General features: G+C 50.5%; 1 protein-coding gene across 1 annotated transcript in view; it reads right to left on the bottom strand.

Annotated features, from left to right (window-relative positions):
• Window positions 1–26,712, bottom strand: part of CHCHD3 (coiled-coil-helix-coiled-coil-helix domain containing 3) — a 287,909-nt gene that overhangs the window by 80,051 nt on the left and 181,146 nt on the right. Inside the window, exons 5-6 of the mRNA XM_045288924.1 lie at window positions 24,000–24,014; window positions 22,877–22,960 (exon numbers count right to left, since the gene is read on the bottom strand). Coding sequence (XP_045144859.1) covers window positions 22,877–22,960; window positions 24,000–24,014 — 99 coding nt within the window. The remainder of the gene's footprint in view (window positions 1–22,876; window positions 22,961–23,999; window positions 24,015–26,712) is intronic.

Here is a 26,712-nt window from a genome sequence, read left to right as displayed (position 1 = left end):
TATCTTTTCCAATTTCAAAGGAATGGGCCCTTTTGAAAGATTTGGCAAAGAAATAAGCATGTGAATAGAGGCAGCTTGAAAAGCCTTCTCTTTCAGGTATAATGAATGGCTAGACATCAGAAGCCACACACTCAGGCCCTGGGAGCATCTCAAACACAGGCCAGCCTGGTGCCCTGAAGACCCGGCCTTGGACAGCAGCCTGCCTGATCCCTCTGGTGGCCAGTGAGCATCCTCTTCTGGCATCAGGCCTCATCCCACTCCCTCTACTTACTACTTACAAGGGCCGCCCCTTGACGCCTTGACGGCCGCAAGGAATTCATTCATGTGGTACTGACACATCAGAAGGTCTCATTTGTAAAAAAAAAAAAAGTGTGGGGCAGGAGTGGGAGGGAGGACAAGATAATTATGGAAGACGCAGTCAGTAAGTTAGACTATCTCCTTCCAGAAATATTCATGAAAATCTGTCCCTGAAAACTGCTGGTATTTGGTGAGCCAATCCTCCCCATCACAGGACATCTGTGAAGAACGTTCTTAAAAAGACCCCACAAAAGGGTTGTAATAAAAGGCACCTCATTCAAATGACCGCCCTGCACCCATGGGAGTCTCCCACTCCCTTCTTCACTGTGGACAGCAGCGGCGGCTCCCTGTCCAAGCCCCGTCTCCTGGGTGCCCTCTCACTACCACCCCTCCCTCCATACAGGGCTGCACCCATCCAGGAGACAAAGCACGCTAGGCCCCACAAAGGCAGACCCAAGGGGGGCTTGGGGAGTTGAGGGGTACAAAGGGGCTTTCAAGACAGCAGGGTAATGCCGCAGGAAAGAGAAGTTCGTGGGATAATAATAGCAAGGCACCAAGGGGAAGAGGTTAAGACCTTACCTGGGGGTGGGGAGGGGAGGAGAGAGTCCTTATTTAAAAAGACAAATGAGAAATACAAGCGCAATCTGGGCTACGTAATGGAAATGAATCCTTTCCGGTCCCGCGAGTCCCAGAGTCCCAGAGCCGTGGTGGTGGCTGGGCTTATTACTCAGCGTGACCCAGCTGAGCCCAGGTCACATCCATCAGCGCTGGCGGTCTGTGGCCCGGCCCTGAGCTTAGTGGCGACAGGCTCTGTCCGCCTGGCACAGGCCCTCGCTGCAGCTCGGGGCCAGGTTATTAAGAAATGGTTTGTCGCCTTAGATTGGAGCGATCATTTGTCCCCTGTACTCCTGCTCTCATCATTTACTCATTACACGCCTCCTCCCGATGGAAGCGGGCATTTATTAGCGGCCGCATTTATTGCATTGGCAAACAGAAGCTTTCAGCTGCGTTTCCTGGGGGCTCGCTCATTTATCTACTGGATAAGAGACTCAAGTTCTCTACAGGGCAGAAAAATTAAAATATCAGTCAGCTTGACAGCGGGGAAATGAGGGCCTCTGTGCCACGGGGAGTCTGGTGGGAGGCGCTGCCCCCTCCACTTCAGACACAACGCACGAAGATGGCGCCCAGCGAGCTGGCCAACTCAGAGTGCACGTGAATGACGCATGCACGTGGCGCGCCGCAAAGTGCAGGGGTGGGGAAGCTAAACTCTAACAACACAGCCGACAAGATGCTTCTGAAGACCTGTTTCCATCAGGAGTGAGGCGTCCCTGGAACCGAGGTTTGAAGCAGGGAGAGGGTCCTTGTAGGCGGGAGCCATCTTCACAGTACCCGACTGGCCACCCTTGGGCCGCTTGCGTCCCTCACCAGGCAGTCTTGCTCCGGAACCGACAAGCTCAGGGTGGCCAAGGCCATTTCCTCTAGTCCAGTTGTGGGGAACGTCGGGCCCGCGGGTCAGACACCCCAAAGCCAAATTTCCTGTCACTGAGCCAATGCCAACTCACAGTGAACCGAGAGGAAGGGTGGGATTAACTGTAACCCTTTACTAGAACAGAAACTCATCTTTCTCCCATGGAGCAGCTGGTGGTTTCGAACTGCTCACCCTGCACTTAGCTGTGCTTCCAGGGCTCCTCACGGGCCATGCAATGTGATCCGCAGAGTCTCCAGTGCCTGCTAACACCGTGGGTCTCACCCAAGAGAAGCAGGTCCAGTCATCCGATGAAACCCACACCACACTCACGCCCACTGGTTGATGCTGACTCACAGGGAGGGGTGAATCAAAGGTTTGACGAAACACAGCAGGCTCAGTTTTAGTTCATACTTTATCACGGCCCTTGAATGATGTTATAAAGGCCCCAGTGGCCATTGCAGAAAAAAGGTGCCCCACCTTGCTCTCAGGAACCTGATAGCATGTGACCTCTGGCAAGCCGCTCAACCCCTTGCGGGGTTCTCAGGACCCTCGGAGATGCGGGAGGAGAGTCATCTGGGGTCTCGACGACCTGACCCACCCAACAGGCTGCTGGCCCACAGGGGCCAGGATGGCTCAGTGTCTGCCTGAGACAATACCCATCCTGGGCCGAGTCAGCTGGTGACTGACCACAGTGTTCTGCGCCAATCAGGATTATCTGAGCTCATCTGGAACCCCGAGGGCTTTTTGCAACCCCTCTCTCCTCTGTTCTTTGCGCCCCTCCACCCGTGAACTGCCTTTGTGACACTCCTTTCACTCCACACGCAAAGCAGAGGCCGCAGAGCAGGGGGCAGCTGGGGCAGGGGCGGGCTGGTCTTGCCATCGGTCAGCACAGAGCCCAGAGGTCCGCTGCTGTCCCCGGCTATATAAAGAGCCACCCAGTTTTTGCCTCTGGCCTTCCTGACATCTTACTGTGTGGTAGTTACATAATCTGGTGCCAACTTGAAACTATGAAGAGTAAAGGGGTACAGTTTAACCTGTCAATCAGGTCGCAGCTTGATGACCTCAGTTGGAGGCACCACGGAGACACATAGCTCGCTGGAGGTAGGGCATACTCTCTTTACAAGACATTCCTGTTGAAAAGCCACAAGGAGTTATGCTGATAGAGCCAGAGCCCTGGAGCTGGAACACCCACGTGGAGACCCACACCAGCGCTGAGATGCCTACAACGCCCCTGAATCCACAATATTTCTCATCTACTGGCCTGTGGTCTTCCTGCATTCGACGTCATGGCTGTGTGAGTCTGAAGATGAATTTATAGACTAGTATTGAACATATGGGTTAATATTGGACTTAATGGATTTGATCTGGACTGGGCTGGGCTGTTTCTCCATACACAATCACTCTTTGATATAAAGCTCTTTCTTACACACGAGTGTCTATGAATTTGTTTCTCTAGTCAACCCGGACCAACACACACTGCTTCCCATGCTGCTCGGCCCGTGGCCCCTTATCATGGGGATGAGGAGCAGAATGCTGAGGGCTGCGAGCGAGGCAGGGAGTGCCGTCTTCTAGCCGTACGCCCACATGTACCCTTCGCCCAAAGGCCAGGGGGCTTCCAAAAGTTTGAGGAGAAAATGGAATTAAAGGGTCATGGAATTTTCCTACAAACTTCTCGAGTCCTGTCATAAAAACCCAGCTCACTGCTGCTCAGTCGACGCTGACTCGTAGAAACCCTAAGACAGGGAAGAGCTGCCCCTGTGGGTTTCCATGGCTCTAACTTTATCGGAGTAGAAAGTCTGTGGCCAGTGGAGCGGCTGGTTTCAAACTGCTGACCTAGCAGTTAGCAGCCCAATGTGTAACCACTACGGCTCCAGAGCTGCTGGTAGCTGCTAAATTTGATGGGAGAACAGCTTGGACGGCCACACTGCTCTTTTCAGAGATGTTCAGCTCACCCTAGAGCCTCAGTCCATCCCACCACCACGCCCCCACCCCCCCAGCCAATGGGTTCTTTAATCAAGACCACGAAGGGCATAGAGTCCATGACCTCAAAGGGAGGGGACAATGCAGCAAGGTACTGGAGAACTTCTTTAAATGCTCCACCACAGCTGGCGACATCCTGCAACAGAACTTTCCAAAGACGAATTCACGTTCTCTCCGTGAACCAGTGCATGCCAACACATGGCGAGAGGGTGGTTTAGACATGTACGTCTCTGTGGGATCACGGCCTATGTGCTGGGCCTCACTGACCCATGCTCTCTCTTGTAGGGCCGTGTGGGCACAAAAAGCAGGCTTGGGTTCTTCGGGGGTGCACCACAGGCTAACGGTTCCTATAGATTCCATTGTATCACTTAGTTAGCCTAGTCAAGGGGGTTCTGGAGGGCCCCTATCTCAGTTAAGGCAGGTTCTTTCAGAAGCTTCATGATGCACACAGCAGCCCAGGAGAGCACACGGTCCTAGGACCAAGCACCCCGGCCCACCTCCTGCCAGCTTTGCCAGGGGCTTTAGCCCCCAAGACTCTCACTCCTGAGGCAGAGCCCTGCGGCAGGATCATCTCCCTGAACCTGCCAAGAGCACCTTCCATCAGAACCATGGCCCCCCTCCCAGGGGAGGAAAGAGAGGCCCCGAGAAGCTGGGGCATTGACAGGACCTTGTGAGGCTTCTAAGCACCATCGCAGGACTGAGAGCGAGACCGGAGGCAAGGAGCGCATCCAGAAGCCTTGGGCTCCGGAGAGTCTCTCTAATAGTTGGTCTGTGGCGGAAACAGGAGCAGAGGTGGAAGTCAGCGGGCTTCCTGGGGACTGGATGGGGAGGGTGAGGAAGTTCGAGAGTCCCAAGCTCAGCACCCTTTTCTAGGGTGAGTAGATAACGGCCTCATTTCCTCAGAAGGGGACATATGGGAGGAAGGGCGGTAGCTAGATCATCTCTGGACCTTTCCCTCTGTGTGTGTGTGTGTGTGTGTGTGTATGAGAGAGAGAGAGAGAGAGAAATGCATTTGGGCCCACCTGTCTGCCTCAGACTTCAGAGTGTGTGTGGTGTGTGAGAAAGACTTCCTAGTCCCATAAACAGTTACAGTCTCAGGACCTTATGGGGGCAAGTCTACCTGGTCCTATAAGGTCACTAAGAGTCAGCATCAATTCCTTGGCAGTGAGTGTGTGTGCAGGTGAGAGAGAGAGAGAGAGACAGAGAGACAGAGAGAGAGAGCAGACAGATGTATTTGGCAGTCCTTGCCCACCTCAGCCACCCGCCGACTTCTGAGCAGACCACACCTGTCCTTCCCCTAGCGTGGCCCCCTCATGCTCTCCAGTCTGAAACAGCCCCTCCCCAACAAACTCTTCTCTCTGCCTAGACTCGTTGCCTTGTTAGCAGTCCTCACAGTCCACAGATGTTGGCCTCTGGTATTGTTTTCTTCATTGCCTCCCACCCACTGGACCAGAAGCCCCCAGGGGACAAGCAGCATGCCACCCCCACCCCTCGGTCTCTCCGCCTGACTGGTGGCCTGGCCCGGAGACCTAGAACCCAACACATATTTGTTCACCAACTGCCCTCAGCAACTTCTGCGTGGAGGAAACCCGTCCACCGTAGAAACTGGCAACCTTCTCCCTCCCAGGGCTGGGTGGTGACTGCTTTCAGCCTCATGAGCCACTCACTGGCTGAGGCCAGTTGTTGGTGTGAAAGGTGGTCCACGTGTGGCACCAACAGAACGGCCCTGGCCGTGTGCTTGTTTCAGGCAGCCCTCTCCATTTGTCATCTACGGGCACTGAAATGGGAACAGCCTATCATTTTCAGGTGTTGGAAAATTCATCCGTGACCCCCTTCCCTGCAAGCCATTCTGAAATGCAAGCACCACCCTCCCCTCGTGGGCTCACCCAGCAGTTCAACTGAAACCTAGGTGTCCAGTGGGATGGGCAGGAGGGGAGCCGTGTCAGCCTAGATGATGGGTGTTAACTTTCATTAAGGATTTATCAAACTGTAAAATAATCCCGGGTTTGTAAATCGGCAATTCCCACCAACCTCAAGAAAAATGGCCAAAACATGCCCATCAGTCGTGGCACCAAGGACTTCATAAATGCTTGTTCATGGACAGGAAGGACGGAGAGAACAGAGAGGAGTAGGACTGGGGGGGGAGGGGGAGGGGGTGCACACAAAAGGAAAGAAAAGAGGGAAGGAATTCCCAAAGTTCCTAGAAATGCCTTGTATTTATGACCCCTGTGCCACTAAAACGGAGCCCTGGTAGTGTAGTGGGTTACTTTATGGGCTGCTATCCTTGCGGTCAGCAGTTCAAAACCACCTGTCACTCCAGGGGGAGGAAGGCAGAGTTCCCAAATCCCATAAGGAGTGACCGACCATCTCCGAGACTCACAGGGGCAGTTCTACCCTGTCCTATGGGGCTGCTAGTCAGCACTCAGTGAGCTCTTTGGTTTGGGGATGTCAAGACTTGACCAAGGCCCAGGTTAGAGTTAAAAGTTTTAACAATCACAATGGAAGCTGTTAACTAATCACTCACAACTGCACAGTACAATCCTGCTGGCATCTGCCCCACCTTCTCTTCCCAGGCCCTGTAGGACAATGGGAAACAGACCCAATCTTCAGGGCACCACATAGTCATTTGGCGGGAGCCACACAGCTTATGCTTAGAAGGGCAGTTAGTGGCTCACTGGACCATACATACGGAGCCAAGAAACTGGGAATTCTTTAATAAAATTCTTAAATAAAATTGCCATTCTTTAATAAAATGACCAAGGAACTTACAAGGTAGGGTTTGATGAGAGTCTGTATTTTACGATTTATATTTTACTTGTTAACGGAACCCAGCAAACACTTCTAACTCCCTTTAAAATGTCCGTGGATTTAAATTACTATGAGAAAGATATTAAATTCCAGTTATTTAAAATGTTGGCCATGATCACATGATATTTTATTGCCATTAGTGACTTTAGGATAAATGAAAGATGAGAACTATAAAGCAAAACGATTACCTGCCAGTACCCTGTTTTGCTATGTGGATAAACTTTTAGAGCAGTGATTTTCTCAAAAGAAAAATGACTTCCTTTGGCTAATGATAGAGCCCAAAAGTCCATTATATGAAATGGGCTATGCGGGAATTTTTCCTACTGTGGTGTAGGTATTCAAGGTGGTGGTGAGTGGGCAGGCATTTTGCCCTATTTTGTACGAGAGAGAGAGACAGAGAGACAGAGAGACAAGAGAGCAACAATTTTGAACAAGGGCTTGTGCCTTTATTTTTCAACTGAAGTGTATTCAAAGAAGAAAGACAATTTTCCACAGTTGAAAAACCTGGGTGCAATTCTGGCCGTAATGTCCACAACTTGTATGTATTTTTAATCAGAAATTTAAAATATAGTATGTGCATAAATATGCAAATACAGTAAGAGAATAACTTTAGGGGCTAAACAAGACAACTTTCTTCTTCTGTGAGTAGAAGTGGAGGCCAGCAGTCTTACAGGCAGACGTAAAGACAGTTGGAAAGGTGCACAAGGTGGAACCACGGTTAAGGCCTTGGGCCTTGCGAGCCGAAAGGTTGCATGGTTCCAACCCAGCAGGCAATCGTCAGGGCAGACTCCAGCCAACAAAGCCCCGTGGGGTAGTTCTACTCCTCACCTGGGCTGCTGGGAGTCAGAATATGCCCGACGCCACACCACGAGGACAACGCCTGGAAGGTGTTGCAGATGTCAAAAGATGAATCTAACGTGTATGATAAAGTTGGTAGAAGTCCACAAAATAGGGGTCTGAGGAGGCTTTTAAAAAGTTGGTGGGATAATTCCATTTTATTTTTATTCCATTTTACCATGGCCTTTAAAAAATTTTTTTTTATTGAAGTATTTAGACATTTAATTTGAATGAAAATGCTTCCGGTACAAAATTACCTTTCCAGGAAATCTATTCAGAAAAGGCCGCATTCTTACGAAAGGTTAACATGCACCATAGCTTAAATCCCATTCCATCACCCGCCACCGCCACCCCCAAGCTGGTAACAAAATGCTGAGCGGCTGGTGGGTTTCAGCGATCTTCTGGGGCCTGCCTGGAATTTACAAGGTAGCATGCAGTCTGATCAAGAGCATTTTGCTCAACAAAGGATAAGTGTAAAAACTGAGCTCAACTTCCCAGTCATCTACCCAATGGTGCAACCCCACTGGGATAGTCTCTGATGATCAGGGGTGCAATCCACAATGATGATTTAGGAACACCAAACGCTGCCATCAAGCCGATGCTGCATCACAGCCACCTTTTAGGACAGAACAGACCCGCCCCAGTTGGTTTCGGAGGCTGCCAATCTTTACTGGAGAACGCCTTATCTTTCTCCCAAGGAGCAGCCAGTTGTTTCGAACTGCCAACCTTCAGTTAGCAGCCCAACTAATAAACCAGCACACCACCAGGGGCCTCATCTTGGGAGGAAGGACCTGCTAACAAGGATATTCTCAGCCACAAGCAACACCAGGACAACAGCGTCTGCCACTGCGCAGCTTGCCTGTCCCCTGCCTTCTGCTCCCAACCTGTCCTTCGGAAACGCCGCTCACCCAGGTATTAAGTGTCTTTTGGTGGCATAGTGGTTACCTGTTGGGACTGCTAAGTGCAAGGTCAGCCGTTCGAAACCACCAGCCGCTCCTCTGGAGAGATGAGGCTTTCTATTCTCCAAGAAAGTTGGACTCCCACCGAGGCGGTTCTAGCCTGTGATGTGGGGTTGCCATGAGTCTGAATCAACTCCATGGCTATGAGTTTGTGTTTTCCTTTCACTGAATACGATGTTGGTGCTGGGTGAGGACTTGACTCGGACTCCCAGTGACCCGAGGCACAGAGCAGAGCTGCCCCAGCTGGCCTTTCTGGGCTGTCATCTCTGCAGAAATGAATTTCCAGGTGGTCTACTCCGCAGAGCAGCTTGGGCTCAGACTACCCAACTTTCAGTCCTGCACCTTCAGGACTCCACCTTGGATGAGACACAAAATCACTCATTCCGGACGATGATGCTTTCTGCTCTCTTAAGGATTCGCTATGAGTGGGGATCACATTGGCAATGACTGGTTTGCTTTGAGTATCTTACCTTAGATTAAATCATAAACTGTGGAGGATGGACCCATGAACAATGACAGAGTGGACCCTTGCCTGTGTTGGAATGGGGATTCAAAGACTTTGCTGGGAGAGGAAGACCCAGGCAGGCGGTAGGTGAGCTCATGGCGCACGACCAGAGAGCTTCTAACGTCTGGGCCCATTGCCTCCCAGCCCCCAGCAACTCCCCACTGCCAGCAGTTCCTCAACTTCTCAACCACCCTCCCGAGAAGCTGTCCTCCGCTTGGGGCGAGGTTCCTTGGTCGCGAGGAGCAGTACTCCGAGGGAGTGAACATCACAGCGCGAACGGCACCAGGACGGCTTACTAACTTGAAAAGCCACCTGCAGGCAGCAGTGGGTGCTTCTTTCTTTGGAGAGGTGGGAGTCGCTACCATTTCCTGCCTGTCTCACACCCAAACCCCTTGTCAATTCCCACTCACGGCCGCGCTCACAGGACTGAGTGGCATGGCCTCCAAATGTCCCCAGACTGCCACTGTCATGGTCATGGGCTGCCACCCGTCCTCTCGCAGAGCGACTGGGGGGGGGAGGAAGTGCCAGCTTTTTGGAGAGTGGCTGAGCGCTTAGCTGTTCTGTCACCAAGGTTCCCAGGATCTTGGTCATCTAAACAAACACAGAATCCAAGTGGCATCTGGGTGAAGGATAGATGAGGACACAAAGACCAGGTCACCTTGTGTATGACACCAGAGTGGTCAGGTGACTGCCTCGAATATCTATAAACCCCAAACCAAACTCACGCCATCGAGCTGAGTCTGATTCCTGTGACTCGATGGGGCCGAATCAGATTCCCCCGTGGGGTCCCGGGACGGCCACTCTCTGCACGAGCTGCGGTTGCTGTTAGAAGCCACCGAGTCGGCTCTGACCTATAGTGACCCCAGGCACAACAGAACCCAACACCGCCTGGTCCTGGGCCATCGGCACAACGGTTCCCGGGGGTCAATTCATCTCCTCCAGGGCCTTCCTCTTGTTCGCTGCCCCTCCACGCCACCAAACATGATGTCCCTCTCCAGAGACTGGTCCTCCTGGACAACACGTTCAAAGGATCTTAGACAAAGTCTCGCCATCCTTGCCTTTCAGGAGCACTCTGCCAAGACAGATGGGTTTGTCCTTTTATCAGTCCATGGTACTTTCAGTATTCTCCAGCACCACAGGTCAGATGCAATGATTCTTCTCCGGTCTTCTTTATCCAATGCCGACTTTCCCGTGCACGTGAATCCATGGACAATGCCATGGCTTGGGTATTAGTAGAGGAGTAGGAAGCCTCTAATATACACTGCCCACCAAGTTCCAAGAGAATCTCATTCTATTGAATAGATGGATATTAGAACTCTAGAAATCTGAAAGACAATGTGATTTCCATATTTTGGGACAGCTGAATGAAGGGTCCAGGGATTCCATGCCACTCGGCGAAATTTAATCCGACACTTCAATACACATACCCACAAAAGCTGAAGTATTTTAAATATAATTTGACCCATGTTTCCATAGACAACCCTGCTGATGCACCTCAAAAGTTGTGTGAAACAGGTGTATGACTCAAAAAACCTTCAAACTCACTGCCATCGAGTCAAATTCCAACCCATGGGGACCCTAACGGGCAGGGTAGACCGCCCCCGTGTATTCCCAAGGACAAATAGCTGGTGAGGAGGAGGCCTAATATTTTCATCCTATCACATTTTGTTTAATGCTGATAAAACTGTTCATCTAGTGGGAGGGTCTCTCAGCCTTTGATCCATCCCAGAACCATCTGACTAAGCATCATCTACTGAGTAAGCGCCATTTCATGGCATCAACACAGTAGGTGAGATTGTGTGGTCGGCTTGATGGATTTGCTTTCATGTAATCTAAGGAGTAGGACCCAGAATATCTTTCTTCAATGACCTCTGCATTAGCTGGGACAACCACCCCAACACAAGGGTCTAGGAACAGAAATGGGAACGCCAAGAACCTCTTATGAGACTAAAATAATGGCTGGCTAAACCCTGGAGTGCAGGATGGGTGCTATTCTACTCTGTCCTAGGGGGGCTATGAGTCAGAGTAAACGCAACGGCAGCAGGCCTCCAAGAGGAGGCCCTGGGGGCTCCATGGCAGAATGCCCACCTTCCAGGTGGCGAGACCTGCGCTTGATTCCTCACCAAGGCAACGGAGATGGAGCCATCATCCTCAAGCCAAAGGGTTCCAATGGAGCTTTTGGATGAAGATGGGCCAAGGTGAGGGGCAGGGCGATCTATTTCTGCATCTCAGCCCCCAAGGCCCACAACAGTCCATTCTGTAACTAAGGAGGGTGCAAAATTGTTCTGCTGTCCCTGGGGTCACCAGGAGATAACAACAACAACAACAAAACCCAAAAAACCTCCAGGTCACTGAGTGGGTGTCGACTCACAGAGACCCTACAGGACAGGGTAGAACCACCCTCCTGTGAGTTTCCAAGACCCTCACTCTTTAATGGATTAGAACATCTCATTTTTCGCCACGGAGCATCTGGCGGTTTCGAACTGTGAACTTTGCAGTTAGCAGCCCAAAGCCTAAGTATTATGCCACCCAGAGCTCCTTGCCAGGAGTTGACAGTCACAAACGACGAGGTAATGACCAGCATTTCCTTTCCCCCAGCTATCCCAACCCAATTCTCTAATTACCAGGCGTCAGTTTCTCCACCGGAAACACAGAAGTCAGTGAGAGCTGAAAGTGAATACTCCAAGCAGGAGGAAATCTGAATGTGTCTATAAACGATTCCACCTCATTACCACGTTATCTAGCTGTTGGTCAACGTTGGTTTAAACGTGTCAACAAGAGCCAGAACCATCAGCAATCTTGCTTTGTTGTCTGCAGAGGCTTGAAACCACAGAATCTCACCATAATCACTGCTTCCATTTGGCCACTTCTAAAGTAATATTCATTCAGAAATGATGTTTTCCGTAATTACTCTTAAGTGGCTACAGTACAACAGATAGTTCGCTAAATTTAGTTACTTTATATCACTTTCTCTGCCATTTAGAGGAAAATACTTACCCTTTTGTCTTTCTGGCATGATTCGTTTGGGAAATGCGTTCCGGGTCAAATCCAAATGATATATAATATAATTTTTTAATGTGGCCAACAGAGAAATGGCAATCTTTGTCTTTAATTACACGCTATTGAATTTTAACAAATTGTTCTAGGGATGCCTGCCAAATTTCTACAATTTAGAGCAACCACACCAGGAGAGAGGACAATTCACAATTTATGATGTATTATTATTTCCCTTGCAACACAGAAATACTCGTAGTTCTAGTTACATTTTCATTTTAATGATGCTCAGATAGACGTATTTTTTTCCCTGCACGATTTTTTACTCAAAGCAATCATCGTAGGCTCTTTTCTGCAGCCCTCAACCGATCATCCCTCGCTGCTATTTGCACTCCCTCCTTCGAATCAAAGGATGCCGTGGCACCACAGTGAAGCGCCCCGCCCAGCTTACCTGCAGGTCTGGCGGCTGAAACCCACCTAGTCGCCCTGCAGAAAAGACTGGCAGTCGGCTTGTGTCAAGACCACTACCTAGAACAGCCCCTGCCACAGTTCCACCTTGTCACGGGGCGTTGCTGTGAATCAAAATCCACTCCATGGCTCTTACATGAAGCCCAAGTCTCATGTAACAGTCTTTTCAGGTAAGGGGTGGTGGTGGTGACGTCACACTGAGTTCTAGAAATGTGTGTTTTAAGCACAGGTAATCAGCCAGGAGGACGCCTGGTGGCACAGTGGTTGCACGCCAGCAGTTATGTAGTGGGTAAAGCCAGCAGTTCTAAACCACCAGCCTCTTTCAAGGAGAAAGATGGGGGAAAATGTTAAGAGTCTTGGGAACCCAGAGGGCCGGTTCTACCCTGCCTGATGAGTCAGCATTGACTCGATGGCAATGACTTTTAGAGCCATGATTTATAGAGCACACTCACTGCCATTGAGCGCTCGACTCATAGCAAGTGACCTTCCAGGGCAGGTTAGAACTGCTCCCATCAGTTTTTCAAGACTATAACTCTTCATGGGAACAGAGTCTCATAGTTCTCCCTTGGAGCAGCTGGTAGTTTCGAACTGCCAACCTAGCGTTTAACAGCCCAAAGCCTAACCCATGGCCATCGGGTTGATTCCAACTCATAGCAGCCCTTAGGATGGGGTAGAACACCCCCCATCCCCCCCACCCCCCACCCCCGTGGGTGTCAGAGGCTAATTCTGTAGAAAGCTTCTTGTTTCTCCCTCACTCCACCACCAGGGCTCCCAGAACAATGATCAGGCAGTAGGGTTTCAGTGACTTCAAACGCGTGCCCCTTGACATAACTAGGAAATGCAGTTGCATGACTTAACACTGCTGGCTCTGTGGGAGCAGGGCCCTACACCCACCCCACCTCACCCTCTGGGGAAGCTCTGCAGGGCTAGGTGGGCCTCAGGGCCTGAGTTCATCCTGGGAACTGCAAGAGGCATACCTAAAGTGCAGGGGCCGCTTTTGAGAGAAATTACGGTATTTCACCTGCAGGAAAAGCATTCATTCATTGACTCCCCAGATGTACGCAGTTTACGATGCAGCTCCAGCTGCTGGGGATGCAGCAGTGAGCCGACAGGGTCCCGGTGCTCAGGCTGCGGGGAAAACGGCCAGTGGAGGCGACCCACTGCTCCTCTCTCCATCCCTTCGGACAGGTGAGAGTCCTTCTCCTGTTGGAAGATGGTGGGCTCCCTGCTTGCCCCCCAACAGGGATCTGTCACTGGAGACACGGGCACTGAGGTGTGGAGGGCAAGGACACAGCTTTGGCTTGGTCCCCGCCTCTCTCTGTCTTGGGAAACACATGCGGGCAGAGTTGGAAAGACCCACTGGGGTAAGCAGCGGCTCACCTAATTTCATCACACTTCTACTTCCTGAAAGAGAAGTCATCGTGGGCCTCTGTAACCTTGGTGACTTCTGCCCATGACTGCTTCTTCACACAGAGATAGACGTCTCTTAGTTAATGGGGGTGATTCCAAGACCAGAGGGGCAAAGAACTCAGCACACCCCACTACTCATCACTCCCAATGTGAGGGCGGCCAGGCTGACACAGGAGTGCTAGGACCTGTGGCAGTGTGGGTGACAGGTTGGGCTGCCAAGGCAAGGTCAGCAGTTCAAAACCACCAGCTGCTCCTCTGAAGAAAGCGGAGTCTTCCTACTTCCGTCAAGAGTGGCCTCAGAAACCTACTGGATCGGTTCTACCCTGTCCTACGGGTCCCTGTTAGTTGGCATCGACTAGACAGCCCTGGGGCCTGACGCAGGCTTGAGCTGAGAACGTGCAGACAAATACAGCAATGGGGCACCACTAGGGCGACAGTTTTCACAGACTCTTAGGGATCCCACGGGTCAAGAAGAGAACGAAAGGTGAGAACACACCCACTACTCTCCGAGAAGCTCTGGAATCCTTCAATGAGCACCTGTTCTAGTCTTTTCTAGTCTGTTGCAAATGGGTGCCAAGGGAGCTGATTCCAGGCTGGTTGGGGGTCCTGGAACGCCATCAGTGAAATTCTCCACCTTTGTCACAGCGACATCCAAACAAGGGCCGGAGAGCCGGAGTACGGCATGCAGGTGGAGTTGAGGGATGTGCCTGAAAGAAGATGCTGCCGCAGGAAACTCACGCGGGGCGCACGTGAGGCAAGCACACACACTCTGAGAAGTCTGCAGCAGAGAAACCTGTCCAACCACATCAGACCGCACAGTCCTCGGAATGATTTGGCCACACGATCATCCAAGCCCTGGACAAACACATCGATTGAAAACAAGTCACCACTGTGTGGCAAGCATTTTCCCGGTGCTGACGCTGGAGCGGCCACCCAAGGACGGGGGTGTGCTGGTTTTCCCAGAACTCACCCACTGGGTGTCTCAGTGGCAGAGAATGGTTTGAGGTCAACAGAAATCGGGCCTTTTGGAGTTCAATCGGATGGAACTCCCCAACACACTAACTTCCTCTCAAAACCCTGGTATCTTCAAACCTGTGAAGGAGGAGGTAGCAGCTACGCCTAACAAGCTGCTGTGCACAATCCCAGGCCAACTTGTACGGTCCCACCTCAGCAAGTGCAGGGCTTGTGCCAGATGCCAATGGGGACCGAGAGCGGGTGGCGGCGGCCGGCCTTCACAGCCCCAGACAGGACTGCCCCACTGTGGGAGTTTAGGAAAGGCGCTTCTGAGGGTAAGGGGACTGCCAAGGGCTTCCTCCAGCTCCTCAATTCAGTAAGCCAGCACCACCAAGGTCAAACGCCCATCTGCGTCTCCCTGGGCCGAAGGAATTTAATGCAGACCCTCCTGGGCATAGCTGCTCTGAGCACTAAAGTTCAGGGGCAGGGACTTCTGATTTGAAGATGCTTTAATGACAAGAGGTAATCTTCTAACTGAGGCTAATGTACAACCCCACACAGAAGCACAGCTGCCTGTGGTCTGAACACAAAGTTGGGATCCAACGGCAGTTTCTAACATCAGCCCTGCAAATTCCTTTAACAAAACAGGCAACATTTGTGTATTTTAGGTTTTGGGGCAGTTGAAAAGGAACATAAGCACCAGAGGGGTTGAAAAGGAACATAAGCCTCAGTGAAGTAGGGTAGCAATTTATAAACACGCAAGCTATCCAGAAGCAAAACAGTAACTCATTTCGAAAGTAGATGTAAATAACAGTCAAGTATTTAGCCTGTTTCTGTCTCAAACCAAAGCTCTCAATCAATTCAAACTGGTTCGGTCCAGGCTGAAACAGTCCAACCGGAACAGAGCTGGATATGTGAAGAGTAGGTGGAGTGGGGCAGTAAGTAGAACCAGAAGAAAACACGGGCCAAGGTCCTGGACGGGGAGACCTGGATGAGGTGTACTGAGCCCCTTGGGGAGCCTGAGACAGGAGGGTGTGCTATTGACAGAACTGTGGAGACTCCCACATAACATGTGCTGCTGGCCACCCTCTTTAAGCTGAGCATCGTGGCTTGTGACTCGGTCAGTCAAGAGACGTGGTTGCTGTGCGACCTGTGCGCCCATGAGCACACACGCAGAGTTTCTCTCTCTCTCTCTGCCGTGAGTCAGTGCTGACTCACAGAGACCCCTGTGGGTTTCCGAGACCGTCACTGTTTACCGGAATGGAAAGCTCCGTCTAGCTCATTGCCTTTGTATTCTAGGAAGGAAATCAAGCTTCTAGCAGAGCGACTGCTGATTTTTCCCAATCCAGTTGACCTTCCAGTAGCCAGAGATGCCAGTCTGTACCTGTGTTGCTGTGCCGGCCCGACGGGACCGGGAAGAACTGACTCCATGTCCCGTTCTCAACTACAGGAGGCACCGACTGACTTGCTGGATATGAATTCTTATCAAAAGCGAGAAAAGATCTCAAAGAAAAGAAGCCGAAAACAAGTCCACTTCCCTCAAGGGGCGGCCCGTGCATAGCGACACTATGGATGAGCTTCCCCAGGGAGTTTCCAAGGCTGTCAGCTTCCAGGCAGGGAACGGCTGCATGCTCTTCCGGAGCAGCGGCTTGGGGTTTCCAACAGCCAGCTTGAAACCAGGCTCCTCCAGGGCTCCTTACGGAAAGGAGAGGGACTATTAAGGGGTTTTCAAATAAAACGGCCTGCTGAGCTTCCTCAATGGAAGGGCCACCGTTTCTTGCAGTGGAATTCCTTGCCTCTGGATTTCAGTTTGTGCACCTTACCTCGTCTCGGTACATTCAAGGGACAAAGTTGTTGGGTTTTTTTTTTCCCTCTTTCTTTTCAAAACTGCCCTGGTAAAGCAGATCTAATTATTTCACTGCAGCCGTCCCTCTCAAAGAGCACAGGCCGAGTAGAGCTGCGGTAGTGCGCAGCCCATATTGTTGGCGTCTCAGCACTAGTGATCATTCTGCGTACTCTCCACAGGGCAATGCCGGGCCTAAGAGCTGAACTGTGCACCATCCCCCTCAGAGCCCCGGGGCTATCACTGTAAAGCACAGGGGTCCATTCGAAGCTCTGAATAGAGGAAAGGAAGAGATCATTAAATTATAATTTCCATGCACAATCGGTACAAGTATTTCCTACCAACAGGATTAATGTGAAAGCCAGACCCCAGAAGAAAGCTGCTCAGCAGAGAGGATGGCAGTTTAGTGTCTTGTAAATTTGATTTCGCTGAAAGCCCTGACACATCATAATAGTGAAATCCTATTTACTGGAGCAAGCTGGATGGGTAATGCGATTTTATACCTGGGGTACTGTGAGCCTTCAGCTCCGGGTTTGGTGCTCCACGTTCTCGTCTTACCTCCAGGTTAATGCTTATTGACAGCCTACATGGTAAAGAGAGCCCCAAATTAAGTGCTGTGCCCATGCTTTGCAAATCTTTCTTCCAAATTTAGGAACGGAATCCCAAGGAAGGGGGCTCAACTCAACAGGATGCAGTTTGAACAGTGCACCCCCAGCGGGTGCAGGGTAGAGAAGGGAATACAGGCCTCACACATCCCTGAAGTCTTAATAGAACGAACTTCGAGGTCCCCCAAACCACACATCCTATGAGGAAACGCAGAAAGACTACCCAAAAAGGCAGTGCGTTTGGGAGACTTGTTGAATGGTGAACTGTTAGAGATGACGGCTACACCCACTCTGCGTACTGTGTACTGGGGTGGTGGGGGTTTGTTTCTCCCTCCGAGCATGGAATAGAGGAGGTGAGAAAGAAAGGAAGGGGAAATAGGTCCTGCTTGCTTGCTCCTCTTGGAATATTTACAGTACGGCAGGTCAAGGTGCAAACTGTCCCAGCCTTTGAACCTAAATCCTGAATAAACTGTCAATTACGCAGCAAACAAGAGTGATGGCGATACTGGGCGTTTCCGTCGGGCGTTTCTACCCGACAAGGAACATCTGAGTGTGTTGATTTGAATGAACATGACTTAGGGGGAAGTGCCCCAAGCTGCCTTGCCAGAGCCTGGTGGGGGTGGGAGTGGCAGTACAATGAGGAGTGAGCGCCAGATGGGTCCAAACTTGCTGATCGGAGAACTGTCTCGTGTCCTGCCACTCGCAGGCCAGGAGCCACGGGGGACTGTGCTGTCCTGGATTCAGCACAAGCGAAGCAGCCGGTGCTCCACCCCCCACCCACCCTCCCCCAGGTACAGGAAGAGGGCTTCTCTCTAGGTTGGCAAGGGAGAACTAGTGGGCCATCGCTGGCATGCTCATAGCCATTGTGCCAGGTTTGCTATCAGGTGTTTGCTGTAAGTGAACAAAGCCAACATGGTATACTTTAGGCTCTCTGAGCCCCCGTGTGACCTACCAGCTCTGGCAGCTACTGAGCCAACAGTTTGTGGGAAATCATCACGGGGACTTGTTTCTCCTTTTCATCCTGAAAGCTTGGTGGTGTAGTGGTTATGGGTTGGGCTGCTAAAAACAAGACTAGTAGCTCAAAACCACAGCCACTCCAACCTTGGGAAGAAAGGTGAGGTTGTCCACTCCCGTAGAGTCACAATCTTGGAAACCCATCGGAGCTGCTCTACTCTGTCCTATAGGAGTTGACACTATGAGTCGGAATCCACTTGCTGGTAGTGATTTTGGATTTAGAGAGTTACAAGCTGATGACGTCACCTCCCTACCCTGAAAGAGGGCTGTTTATGTTCCAGTATCCCAGATGTCCATGGCCTGCGACTGTCTTGGACTAATCCCCAAGAAGGCTGGCCCCGCTTCGTGGCTGGGCTGCTTGTCCGATGACAGGCTTCATCCGGCGACGGAAATGCACAGTCATTTCCTTCCATAAGGAACAGGCGGCGGACAACAATTTATCCTGTTGTCATTTTCTGTCTCATCGGTGATCGCATCCTTTTTTGCCCCCCGCCAGCCCGCACGGAGGCACAGAGAACTGAAGCTACTAATTGACAAAGGAGAAGTCACGCCGTCAGAAAGCCAATTAATCACGCAGAGGTGGCGGCCGTGGTGATGCAGTGGGGCTGTGCCACCCGCCAGAGACTCACGACTCCCAAGAATGGCTCAGCTCCTCGGAGGGAAGCAGGACTTTAGAATTTAATTAGCCACTCTCCACAGGTGACGGGCAAGTCCTGTCCTTTTCTTCTTAATGACGGCGTCCTTGCCGCTGCTCTGGGTGCACCGCTCCCTCTGGCGCAGCTTGTGCAATCTCTGCGCCCTCTTAATGACGGCCTTTGCTATGGCACGTATGCAACTCGCTGCTGGAGCCAGGGGAGGCTGGGCAGAAGGCCACTGCCCCATTGGTCAGCATCCTCTAACCCAGTGGTTTCTCAGCCTTCCTCATGCTGCCACCCTTTCGTACAGTTCCTCATGTTGTGGTGACCCCCCAACCATAACATTATTTTCGTTGCTACTTCATAACTGCAATTTTGCTACTGTGATGAATCGAGCGACCCCTGTAAAAGGGTCGTTCGAGACCCCCAAAGGGGTCACGACCCACAGGTTGAGAACTGCTGCTCTAACCACCTCTAACCATCCTCCCCAGGTCGCCAAGGTTTAATAGCTCTCTTCGTGCCGTGTCACACCTCACCATCCGTGGGAAGAGCCAAGAGCCAGGTGGATCTGTGTCAAGCAAATCAATTCAGAAGGGACACGTGCAAGCTGTAAGCATCGAAGAATTCAAGTCTTCCAGAGGTGCTGGGGGGGAGGGGGGGTAGCCCGCCACCCTGGAGCATTCCTGGGGCAAGACAGACTGCCTTCTTATTCTCTGCCTCAGCCCTTCCCTGTGCTGCCTTCTCCCAGACCACTGCAAATGGGTGCTGGCCTGCTGAAGACCATGTTACGCTGATCCAGGTTCACATGAAATAACCATCGAAGCCCCTTATCTAAAAAGTAACGGGCACTGGCTTTTTTTCTAGTGGAAGGAATGAGCTGGCTCCCAGTGGCAGCCAGAGGAAGCGTGCGTAAATGAATGAACACCTCAAGACCGTCTGGAGCTTGCCGGGACAGCTTCCTCTGTAGCAAGAGAAGCTCGGCGAGGGAGCGAATGAACTCGTAGGGTTGTCATGCTCTAGTTGCTAGGAAATAGACCTTATTGATTTCCTTTTGGTCGGATTATGCCAGGATGCACCAAATCCCAGGGAGAGAATGATGCATCTTGAATTCGCAAAGCTTATGGGTCTGAGGGAGGATTAATCAAGCGATTGCACCAGGACTTGAAGGGTTACTACATGAGGGGCCAGGACGAATTCACTTACCACCCCAGAGAACCATCCAGACAACCAGCAGGACTGTGCGTTCCAAGCTCCCAAACTCCAACCAAACCCAATGCCCGAGTCCAAGGTGGTTCACAAGCATTACGGGAACCTGTGGGGTGGCTGAAAGCTCAGAGTCCTAACCCGTTCGTGCCTGCCTCCCTGGGCTCTTGGCTGAGTGATTGTGGACTCCGCCCAACCACGGAGTGGGCGGCTCCAAGGGCTAGATTGGGGAGAAAGGGGAATAAGCAGCATGGCTAAGCACAGTGTGCCACCTTCTGAAATCATTAATGCCACAGCCCCGTCCATGAGATAGGGTTCAATGATTTAGACGATGAATAAGGAAGAGGTTCAAGAGTGCGGTATAGGTTTAAAAAGTACACAAGAGTTCCTCAGACAGCATTATGGGGCCAATTCAGACCACCTGTGACTGGCCCGCGGTGGGGCAACTCTGCATGGGTCGTGGAGACATGGAAATAAAAGGAGCGACCCATGTCTCCGTGGAGGTGACCAGATGACGGCGGATGACCATTCATGCTTGGCACAGGATACACGTGGGCATCGCAAAGAGGGTCTAAGGCACTCTGCAGGTGTCAGTCCATGGGAGCATGGGAGGAGCCTTAAAGACGTTCAGGAACCTTCTCTTTGACAGCTGCCCTGGGTCTGTCTCACCCCACCAACATTCAAGGATGGCTGTTTCTCCAAGGCTCTCTCCATTAGGCCACATACCTCAATGTGACACCCAGACTGTTCTTAGAAGAGAGCCCTTCACTTCACTTCTGTGTCACAGCTGTTTGACAGGCTGGCACGGCAGCATCTGACCAACTACGGTAAAGGGTTTCTACTCCTGAATCTTGGCTCTCAGAAACATCACACTCGCTGCTCCCCCCCAGCCAGCAAGAGGAGAACCGAGCTCCGACTACTGGTGGGCCAGTCCACAGACGCTCGGGTCACAGGCTGGAATAACCTCCCTGGGGAAGAGCGGAATGACATGGATCCCAGCGGCAAACCAAACCGTGTTTGGAAACTGAGTGTGCTTCACCTGGTGTGTGGACTTTGATTCCTGGTCTCAAGGAGATGTGCGTCAAGCCCGTGAAAATGAGCACCCCAGGTAAGACTAGGCACCATCAAAAAGCCGTCATGTCTGAGTGCGTTGGCTCATCTGCTTGCGGAGCAGGTGTAAGGTCTCTTAGAGACCGCTGTGATTGTTAGGGGTGGTATCAACTGGGCTGGGCTGGGCAAGGATTCTCAGTGGCTTGGCAGTTACAGCCTACTAATCTCCTGGGATCTGACCTGATACAATATAATCAACTCTATAGCTGGATCTGCCATGAACAGCCAATCTGTTAGAAGATCATTAGGGTGGAAGTCCGCTCCCTCACTCAGAGCCTAGTCTGGATAAAATTAGGAAAAAAAATATGTGGATGCCGTGGAAAAGCTTGTTTGCAGTTGACTGGGTCTGGATCCTGCATCTGGTTCATGGGCATCCAGTTCCTACAGCCTGCCATCTTGCCTGCCAATCCTGGGTGCCATCATTGGCCGGACATCTAATCTGCCCACCAGTCTCTGCAGTCACAAGCCTGGCCTGCAGACCTTGGGCTCCTCCTCGTCTTCAGCCACCAGGCCATGGGACTCGCCCCATTCTACAACTGTGAGAGCCATTGCCCTCATTAAATGTTCTGTCTTTATAGACCTTCAAGAGTCTGGTTTTGCTTCTCTAGAGAATCCCGCCTAGCACAGCACTCTTGAAACGATTCTAGAAGATTTGCTGATGCTCCCCAACCTCCACGGATAAGAGGCTACCTGTGACCATTATATGGTTCCACCATTTCTTTTGGTTGAAACAGAGGGAGAGATGTGTTTATATTCCCACTTAACTCACGGGAAACCTAGATTTCACAGAACGCTAGGTGATTCTGCAAGTTATCATAATATTACCTTATAGGCATTGTTGTTCTTACATTATACATTATTGGCGTCAACACTTTTACATCTTCTAATACAAAGCGTGTGCATAATTCCTAAGAGAAACAGCTAGATATTACACTTTTTGCTACCTTCACAATACAAGGGAAAAGCCTTTTACACATTTTTTAATTAAGCCTTGAAAATGCTTCATCATGAGACATACAAATATATTTCAAGTATTAGTTCCTGGATGAAAATCAACTGGACAAAATCCCGGCACATGAGGAATGGCAGGAATGAATACAACCCTCTGGGAATGGCAGAAGATACCAGGTCAAGTAATTTTATGAGTCTTAGTATCTTGTGCACAACTGGAAGGTTAGAGATATCCTTTGAAGGCAACAGCTCCTATTGGTTCAGCAGTTTCCCATCTTCAAAGGGCTTCTATACACATCATCACCCAGTCCAGTCTGCCCAGTGAGCAAGAAACACATGGAAATCCCCACATTCACCGCCTCCATTCCTGGACCATTCCTGGCTACTCTCCTTTCCAGACGCTCGGCACACGCTGACTCCTCTTGAAAGCGACCGGCTTTTCCTAGCCACAAATGCAGAGAGCTGGAGCTCCCACAAAGCACTGCGTCCTTTAACATCCAGCCGTCCCCGCCCACAAAACTCCAGGCTAACCAATGTCTGCTGAGTCAGCACTCTCCTTAAGTGCCCCCGAGCCAGGCAGCGGCATCAGACCATCTCGGGAAACACTGGTTGGCAAGGTCCCAAACTGAGAAATGAATGAGGGAACCCATGGCACAACCCAACCGAACCCCAACTTGCTGTGGGGCAAGTGACATGCTGGGCTTCCTCACTTCCGGGCCACGGTCGAACGAAGGAAAGCATTTACCCTGCTAACTGACTGGTCCCTGAATACGTGTACGGGGACACTGCGGACGCTGGGTCCCAGGAAGAAGTCGACTACAAGAAAGAGCCTTACCCTCTCCTCCAGTCTAGCCAGCTGCTCTTTGTAGAAGGCGTCCTGCTTCTTGATCACCCGATCTTTCTCTTCCAGCTGCTTGGCCTGAAAAAGGAAAGGCACAGATACTGTATGGAGAAAGCGCAGCAGCAGCAGCAAGGTCAAGTGTAGAGTGCATGAGGAAGCAGTGTGCCAAAGCCCACGCCTTTCGCCGGCTATTAGGTCTCTGCCATAGAAATGCATTAATAATAAGATGACTGCTGTCGGTAACTGTACAGAACCGAGTCGCTGTTGTTTTGGTGTGTGTTTTTTCCCTTCACAAAATGACTGTAACAGCTGCGTCCTAGTTTGTCTAAATATATTTGGGAGTTTCAGAAGGCAGCACGCCACAGATGGCTTCATGTAACATCTCTTTCGAAGAGTAATTCCCAGAGATGGAGATTTTTGCACAAACTGGCCTTTCTCGCCTTTGTTGGTGCCCAAGAACACGCAACTACTAACCGCCCTTCTTGAACACGCACGGGCTCTAGAAGATTTCCTACATAAACCTCATTCTTTGGGAACCTTGAAATTACCCAGTCAAGCCTGCCTACAAAGACACATATTGTAAAATGTCCTTGTTTAACGAAGACGAAGCTGTCTTGGGAGAGGGAAAAGAGTGTAAAGACCACTGTAAATTTTTAATGTGAAGAATTGAAAAAAAAAGTTATCCCACTTTCAATTTACAAGGCTTTAAATATGTTTTAAATCAATTTTAAAACAACTCTGGTTCTTTAAAAAAATATGCTAACGATGGTTATCTCTGAATTCCCCTCAAGCTGATACAACCATGCCAAGGTTCGCCTTGGCAGCGTTCTGTCAGTGTGGCCCTCCTCTCTGAGGGCAGGGGGGCGCCGACCATCCCGTTAGAAAAGCCTTTCTCCTGATAAGTTTTGTTCGGCAAGGGGTGAACTCCTGCCAGCCTAAGATCGGGAAGGAAACAGCCAGCACAGAATTACTGCCACCCTGTGCCATGGACCACACTCTGAAACCCAAGGAAGGACTGCCTGGCTCCGCTCATGCTAGGGGTCTGCATGCACACCCGTTCCCCCCATTCCCTCAGCAGCCCCCCACCGTACTAGCAAGGGACTATTTTGCTACTTACTTTGGATTCGATCTCCTGCAGCATGTGAAAAAGCAAATACGCAGTTAGTGAAACAACACACCCACCGCTTCTTCCAAGTGGCCCAGGGAAACTGTGCGGATAACACCCATCTAACATGCACTCCCCAAAGGGCAATGGGTCAAAAGCTAGGGGAGCTGCTTCGCCTGGGACAAACGGAAAAGCCACTCTGCTATTATCGTTTGCATGAACCCCAAACTCAAAGCCACCCCTCACGGAGTCGATTCGCTCAGAGCAACCCTGTGTGGGCAGAGGAGAACTTCCCACTGCACATCTTTAGGGGAACAGCCAGCCTCATTTTTCTGCTGAGAAGAGCCTGGTGGGTTTGAACTGCCAACCTGGTGGTTGGTTCACTGTCCAATTGGCAAGCGTGGGCTGGTTCGCAGTCTAACGCTTAAATGACAGTGCCACCAGGCTTCTTATCGTTTAAACAGAAGATTTCAACAGACCCTTCAGGCTCTTTGAAATCACACCAACACGTAACAAGTTCAATGTCAGATCAGATAAGAAATACATGGATGCACAAGCTGAAATGCATGGCTTCTGGGTCAAGTCCAGTAAAAGCCTCACTAATCTGAGGAATAGGAAAGACCAATTTAAAGAAGCAAAGTGTAGAATAGACACAACTGAAGAAAAGGTGGTGGCTGTATAAGTGGAAAGGAGCCCTGGATGAAGCACTGACTGCTCACTGAATAGTCAGCGGTTCAAACGCAACAGCTGCTCAAAGATGTGGCCATCAGCTTCCATAAAGATGTACAGTTTTGAAAAGAGGTCAAACATAAGGGGGAAATGCATAAGAAAATATAAGTGTCAATTAAATAGTAATATTCTATAATTCATCTATGACAAGCATATACAATTAGAATATAGTATTGGCAAGAATAACACAAAAACGGGTCCTTTTGTACACTGCTGGCTGGTACACATTAGACATTTATGAAGTCATTTAAATAAAATGGTCTCAGACTTAAAGCGGTGCACAACCTCTGAGATTCAGAAACGTTTCCTAGAGAATCATGGCAATATGCAGTGCTGTCCACTACAGGGTTGTCTGCAATGACCAGAAGCAAAAACAAAACCCAGCCCCGTGGCTGGATGAATATGTAATAAAGCATTCCTTACGACTGGAACAAACTGTACTAGGTAAGAAAGTGGAATATAAAGAGTAACGAGACTATTGCGGTAGCTTCTTATTTGGGGGTGGCGTGGCGAGGAAAGCAGGGACACAGGGAGACGGATGACCAGAAAAGCATACTCGGCAAACTTGCAAGAGAAGACAGCGACCAAGGCTCTCACCAGGGCAGCCGGCATCTTTGTGGCAGGAGGAAAGGGCAGTTGTGGGGAGGGGTGGGAGAGCAGCCTGTCGTGAGGGTGGTGACACAGTTCCAAGGGCCCGTCTAGGTTCGCAGAGTAGCTCACTGCAAAGCGGGGACTGAACTGGACACAAGCTCCCAGAGGTGAATACAAGTCAAACATTCTGAAATTTATGCAAATAATTATATCATAATATAATGCTGTGTTTGTGGACCTATCTGTTCATTTCAGGCATGGCCCGACAACAGCAATTGTCGTTCAGTCATGGAATGGAACAATGGGGAAAATCAAGAAATCACATGGTGGGGAGCAAAGTAGCAACAGTAATGCGAACGAAGAATGGACCCTTCTGAGGCAGCAGGTTTGCGTTAATGGAGGAGAAGCCATTGAGGAGAGGTGAGCAAGGCCCAAGAACGGAATCACTGTCCCGGAGCTGTGACTGTTGACGTGGGGGCGCTTCCCTGCATCTATGCTCACGTACAACAAAAAGAAGTTGCGCACGCAGTGTGATGTACAGAAGACAAGGACCAACTCGCTCTGCCGTGAGGCTGAGTGGTCAAGAGTCACTTTGAAACAAAGGTGATGAGAACCGAAAGGGGGCGGTGGGAGGGCAGGAGAGAGACTGGATGAGTGGATTGGGATCCCCAGAATGAAGAATGGAAACCGCCCCCACCTCTGAAGAATGAATGAACACCACTGAACACAGTGCGGTGAGGCTGCCGTGTACACCTTCACTGAAAACATGTAAAATTACACAGAAAAATGGATGCATTCATAATTAATGATAGGAACACCAAAATAAGCAAATGGGGGGGGGGGGGGGGATGTGGTTCAAAAATAGCACTGTATTGAAAGAGGAGGGGGAGGAGAAGGGAGGGATGGCTGGGTGCTTGGCTGTGTAGGAAGTCACAACTGGCCATGGTGGGGAGGAGCCAATACCAAGGGTTCAACAGAGAGTCAATGTCTAGAAAACAAGGATGGCAACATATGTACAAACATGCCTGATACAGTTGATGTACGGATTATAAAAAGAGTTGTAGGAGCCCCCGATTAAAGGATATTTTAATTAAAAAAAAAAAGCCTTCAGTGGTTCCAGGGTGACACTGCCCCCTGGGGGCCGAGTGAAAGTGCTCAATGGGGTTATCAAGGCTGCCTTGCTGGGAAACCAAGGCCACAGCGTTCCAGGCCTCCGGCTGGAGACTTTAAAGTCCCTAGCCACTGAGCCAGCAGGGCAGGCCAGCCACTGTGTGCCCGCTCCCTCTATTGTTTCTTTTTGCAATAACTTTCATAACCCGAAAATTTTTTAGAAACATTAGTATTACATATCTTTTATTCATTTTTTATTATCAATTTGTTTGTTTTTTAAATCATTTTATTGGGG

The sequence above is a fragment of the Echinops telfairi genome, unplaced genomic scaffold, assembly GCF_000313985.2.
Source record: "Echinops telfairi isolate 266 unplaced genomic scaffold, ASM31398v2 ScPeMD7_23;HRSCAF=83, whole genome shotgun sequence".
NCBI classification, from domain to species: Eukaryota; Metazoa; Chordata; class Mammalia; order Afrosoricida; family Tenrecidae; genus Echinops; species Echinops telfairi.
This window is presented reverse-complemented; position numbering and strand designations above follow the sequence as displayed.